The following is a 6,000-nucleotide window of genomic DNA, read 5'->3' on the forward strand; positions in this document are numbered from 1 at the left end:
CCAAAGCGGCTTTATACCCTGCATGAAGAATCAGATCACACTGGATCATCTTTCATGTTCAACACATTTTTTGCCCCTCCTCCTTTCACGGGAACGGCAATGTACAGCGGTATCTCGTGAGATGACACGTGTCACAAGCAAACGTTCAATATTCGTGTTATTTGCTTTACTATTCATCAATGTTTCGGTCGCTCGCGCTTTAATAAACAACTTTAACAGGAGTTTACATAATCGCTGAACGCTAAAACCATAGCCAGCGTTGCAGCCGGACGTGTCACAAAATCCCCGGCGGTTTAAACTCTCTCGGGAAGACAGGTTCAGCGTCAAGAGGAACAACTTCGGCAGAGAGAGAAGCTTCTTTTTCTTATCGCGTTTGTGTTAGTCATTGTAGCTACTTTTTCTTCGAGTCACACTATTTCAATGTCCAATCGATGGTCAGGGGACCGAGCAGGGGAGTTACGGATGGGAAAGAGGGCTATCAATTTAATAAGAGCAGCTTACAAGGTTGGTTTAGTCATTCAGATTTATGCTCTCGAGTGCTCTATCAGTTTCCAGTAAATTCGTTCCCCCGTCAGCGAACATAGACAGTGTTTATAAAGCTGGGATGGAGTCAAATAAAAAGAGGATAGCCGACCCCTCTCTTCGTCGCTGTATGCCAACCGTTTGGCGTTAGGAACTTTTTGGTTTCATTAATACAGTCAACTCTCGGCGCCTTGCGGACAACCCACTATTACAGACATTAGCTTCCTCCTCGGCCGAAACTACAAAGAAATGTATGAAATAACTCCTGCAACAATATTACGGAGATGATGGAGGTGGGTACGCTTCATGTGGTCCCAAACTAAGATTTTTTATTAATTGTTTTTCTATCGTTACAACTGACAACTTGGACCCCGGCGGAGTACACCCTTATATGGGCTATATAGGTATGTACGGCCCCAAAGGGTAGGGTTTTCAGCCGTTTTGGTCATAAATAGGGTATCGATTTTGGCCATTTTGGTCTTAAATAGGGTATGGTTTTAGCATTCTAGTCTTGAATTGGGTATGTTTCTTAGAAGAAGCTACTTTTTCATCATTATCAATAAGACCGTCAACAAAAGCCCTTCATAACTTATGTTTATGGCAACTGTGCCAGCCGCAACGGTCATGAATAGGGTATCGAATTTTTGGCCAGGTCATAAATAGGGTAGCAAAAATCGCAGAGTTTGTTCATAAAAAGGGTAAGGGTTTTGGGAAGTGGGCCGCACACCCCCATCCAACTTTTCTGGGAGTAACCCCCCCCCCCCCCTTTTCCGGGCTCGTAGACGGGCTTATTAAAAACTGATTGGCTCCGAAATTAGGATCGGTAAATTTTAATCATTTGGAACATCTCAGTATGCTTACTACAAGTCAAATAGTTGACACTTTTGTCGAAAAGTGGTTTAGATTTGCTCTCCTCAAATTGTCTTGTTTTGAAATCTCTGATTTCGCGAAAATGAAGTTTCAAGATCAGTCGTCAGAAGTTAAAATGTCATTTTAATTTAACTCTTCTTCATTAAATTTATTATTTGTTACAGTGAAACCTAACCCCCACTAGTGTCCGCTTAATACAGGGTGTCCGCTCAAAACGGGTTCTAATATATTGTGCAATCAGGAGCCATAATCGGGGACTTTTTCCTGGTGCAATATAATAGTTCATTATTAATTCTTTTGTAACACAGTGTAACACAGTGTAACGCAGTGTAAGATCAAAAACTAGCATAGTACAAAATCCACTGCAATCGTCAATTAATGCATCAATCTGGAATAATCACTTTAATAGCTTTAAAACGACATCGCTGAACGATGTAGAAGGACTGAGCTGACCTTTTGAAGTAAAAAGCCCTTGAAGTGGTAGGTAGGTAGGTAGGTAAAACTTTATTTATGCAGGGTGGCCCATTCAGCACAGTGGCTGGTATCCAGAGGGGCCCTGCTAAATACAATTTCTAAAAATATAAAACGTCTAATAGTATAAAATAGTTATAAAAATAGAGTTAAAAAAAAACTAACGTCTAGTAGTTGAAATAGTTATATAAAAAGAGTTTAAAAAATTGAAACGAGTTACAAGCATGAACTGGTAGGGAAAAAAATAGTGTCCGCTTTTTGCAGGTTTTGTGCAACAAAATGGCTTAATATTGGTATCCGCTGAACGCAGGTTTATTTTACAGTAAATGTGGGGAAAAAATTTGGGACTTCAGCTGGTGTCCACTTAATAGAGGGTGTCCGCTTAATATGGGGTCCGCTTAATACAGGTTTCATTGTACTTATTTATTCATTCATTCATTCATTCATTCATTCATTCATTCATTCATTCATTCATTCATTTATTCAAGATTTTTTATTTAACTTTAATTGTCGCAGGTTCAAGGTATTCTAGCAGAAGCCTCAGTGTTTATTTGAAAAATCGAGACGCTGTTTCTTGAAAGCTACAAAGAGAACATACTCACAAGCGTTGCAAAAACACGTGAGTTCTCGGTGGTTCTAAGCCTTTTAATATGCCCAGAAATTTCCTACAATAAGTTGTGAGTTTTGTTGCTCAAATGTCTTTTTTCGGTGGACCTATGTTCGGAAGAGCCTGCGTGTACTACTAGAAACAGTTTCGCGACACGAAAATGGTCATAGTTACTTTTGGAGAAAACAATTCTAGGCGCACTTACGAGCACCCCCCTTACGAACACTACAGGTGAAATACCCGATACCCTTTGAGAGAACAATGAAAGAAACAACAGAAACAATGCACCTAGCCCTAAAACAATAACAGCTATACAATATGACGACAAATAGAATTCACTTTCGAATTACTCGTACCGAGTCATCTTTCAAAATCAAGTTTGGTTCGGCGCCATTTTTTGCCCGTTCATCTTTCACGGGGACGACAATGTACAGCGGTATCTCGTGAGATGACACATGCCACATGCAAACATTCAATATTCGTGTTATTTGCTTTACCATTCATCAATATGGTTCGGTCGCTCGCGCTTTTATTGACTCTAACAGGAGTTTACATAATCACTAAACGCTGAAATCACGGACGCGTTCGGGAATAATTGTGCGTCGGCCCACATCATGCAGACAACACGGCAGAGATTGAAGTTTCTTTTTCTTTTCCTTATCGCCTTCATGTTAGTCATAGTAGCTACTTTTTCATATTTTGGGTCACACTATTCAAGTATCAAATCTTCAGAATCTTCCATAATCAGGGGAGTTACAGATGTCGAGGAAAGGCATTATTATAATATCCACAGCTGGCAAGGTAAGTCTGGCTTTTAAAATAGTCCTTCAGTTTTATGCCTGTGTTGTATCAGTTTCCGGTGAGGTCGTTCCTCCGTCAGCGAACACAGACAGTGTTTTGGAAGATGGGATTGAGTTTAAGAGAGGATGTAGCCAGACCCCTGTTTTTTCTCTGTATGCCAACCATTTGGCGTTAGCAACTGTTCAGTTTCTCTAGCAATCTTTGGTCTTTGTCATGCCACAACGAAACCGCAGTTAGAGCCGAGGTTACAAATTAACTGACCTTTTCCTCTGTTTTCTGTCATCGGATTACACGTTTACAATTTCTCGGTACGCTCTTTTAATACTGTCATTTATTCACTAAAGACCACAAACGATTCCGTTTGAGGATCGACAAATGCGCAGCTGCAATGCACATAATTTCCTACCGAAGTAATTTTTTTTTGTTGCACGATATACCGTTGAACAATTCTATTTCGAACTCTCGGGGGAAACGAAAAATAGTTCAAACTGGCGGGAGTTCGAAATAGAGATTTTGCACTCCAGCAATGTTACAAAGCAGGAACAATGAAAATGTTTTGCATTAGAAAGAACATGTTTTCCCATAGGAAAAAGAATCTATTGTTCCTGCCATGCAACATGGCTGCCGTGCAAAACCTCTATAGTCGAGCAAATCAGTCCAAGGCAAATGGTTTTTAGTTCGAAATAACGAGGAGTTAAAATTACCGAGTTCAAATTAGCGGGATATTTAACTTGAACAAATTGCTTCACTGTGATGGGAGACTTTTTTGAGACATTTTTGTTCCCGTGGTAATCTCTAGTACTCATTGCTGCTACATTCTCTTTAGAAGAGCGACAAAGTGAAGGAAAGCGCGTTTGAATGCGTTAGTAGACTCGTATAGGGCCAATTAAAAGTCGATTGGCTCCGAAATTGGGATCGGTAAATTTTAATCATTTGGAACATCTCCTGTGTGCTTGCTATAAATCAAATAGTTGACACACTTTTATGGTAAAGTGGTTTCGATTTGCTCTCCTATTGTCTTGAAAGCGCTTTATCTATCGATTTATCGGCGAAATATCAAGTCTCGACGAAATCGTTAAAATGACTGAGGTTTCACGATTAGCCGTCAGAAGTTAAAATGTCATTTTAATCTTTTCCTTTCTTGACAATTAACAATCAATGGAGAAAAATTAACAAACAATAGTAGACCTCCGTACAAAAGTGACAATTCAAATGTTATTTCCATTTTTCATGCACTATTGTTCCTCTTACGTCAGTGTTTAGATGGAGCACTGAGAGAAATCAGCTCTCATCCAGCTATGAATCAAGTTGGAATTACATCACAATAGAATTTTCTTCAATTCATGGCGTATTTCTGGTCACAAGACATTTTCCTTGCATACACGAGAAAATTAATGTTTAAGACTTCGCTCATCTTGTGCTAGTTTAAACAGCTGCTGTCGCGTTTTTGCATCACAAACGTTACAACTTATAATTAAAATCTTGGGCAAAAGATCTCGTGCCTGAGTTTATCCACGTTCAAACGTTGCCCAGCTCATTAGTTAGTGAGTAACTTTTTCTGCAAAATAATTGCTATAATTCGTATTCTGTTTCGCCTTTTTGGGATCTATTATTATTTTTTTAATTAATTTCAAGGAGTTGTCCAAGCGCGATTACCTTTTCTCGCCCATAAAAAGAAAAAAAAACTAATAAGAAAACGAGAATAATGATTGCGGGACATACAGGTAATAAATCAAATCCACGGAATCAACTTTTTGAGCCACAAGAAGTTCTACCCTATTTAAAACGTGTTAACAAAAAGATGTAGTACCCACTGTAACGATTCAGTTAAGCGCTAGGGACTGGAGCCCATGCAAGGGAGAGGGGAGGGCGACGGAGGCTCATTTCCTTTTGACAATGCTTTCCTCTGATCAGTCTATTTTACGTCATTGTCTTAAAAATCACTTTCGAAATGGCGTGCTTATTAAAATAGGGATGCTAATTGAATTAAAAAAACGGTACACAATAGGGAGTGTTAATTAGAAAGGAGCTCTTATTCGAAGGAAGCACAATTATGTGCGTGTGTACGCGAGTTATGATGAAAAAGTTGGTCTTTAGTTGCAGCTCTTTGAAGCTCGATCAGTTGGCGGACTTAGAAATATCTAGATCATGTGTCGCATTAAACCAATTCTCGAGGTAGTCTATCTCAAATTATTTTCCGATAGCTGATAACTGGTATCCAGTTCTCCGGCGGATAACGTTGTCAGTACCACGCGAGTAGCGTGGACGTTTTCGTGGACCGTGTCCAAGCGAGTAAAGGTCGGTTTTTTTAAACCCTCCTGGGAAGACAAGAGTAATCTAAAAAGAACACTTGAGAGGAACTACTTTAACTCTGTTACTGGTCGTGGTCTCTTGTTAACACACATCAAAAGATAATAATGGTAAAATTATCCAAATATGCTCTTATTTCTAGATCTTGTTCCAGTAACATCAACAAGGAAAGTGGTATGTATCAATTAAAGTTCCGGTAATTTCCTTTTCCTGTTGGTTTCAAGACCTATTTAAATCCTATGTCAGCACAATTCAAACGTTTCAATAACTACCTATGGATATACACGGAGTTTCGACAGGAAATAAAATACACCAAAACAATTGGTTTCTTCATGTATACAGGTTAATCTCCTTATTTAGAAACTAAGGATTTACTGTGCACCTTGCCCTTAGTAAACTGTTATCTTCCTTTTTACACA

General features: G+C 39.1%; 2 protein-coding genes across 3 annotated transcripts in view; one reads left to right on the forward strand and one right to left on the reverse strand.

Annotated features, from left to right (window-relative positions):
- The window catches only part of LOC110059650 (dnaJ homolog subfamily B member 4-like), a 110,559-nt gene that overhangs the window by 31,653 nt on the left and 72,906 nt on the right, over window positions 1-6,000 (reverse strand). The window lies entirely within an intron of this gene.
- The window catches only part of LOC110059679 (uronyl 2-sulfotransferase-like), a 12,004-nt gene continuing 8,935 nt past the window's right edge, over window positions 2,932-6,000 (forward strand). For both annotated transcript variants that reach the window (XR_016205524.1, XM_020766404.2), the window contains exons 1-2: window positions 2,932-3,271; window positions 5,724-5,755. Coding sequence is in view for 1 of the 2 variants with exons in the window: in XM_020766404.2 (XP_020622063.1) it covers window positions 3,085-3,271; window positions 5,724-5,755 (219 nt within the window). In the remaining variant the exon portion in view is untranslated. The remainder of the gene's footprint in view (window positions 3,272-5,723; window positions 5,756-6,000) is intronic.

Source organism: Orbicella faveolata, unplaced genomic scaffold, assembly GCF_042242905.1.
Source record: "Orbicella faveolata isolate gen_17 unplaced genomic scaffold, um_ofav_v1 contig_12, whole genome shotgun sequence".
Taxonomy (NCBI): domain Eukaryota; kingdom Metazoa; phylum Cnidaria; class Anthozoa; order Scleractinia; family Merulinidae; genus Orbicella; species Orbicella faveolata.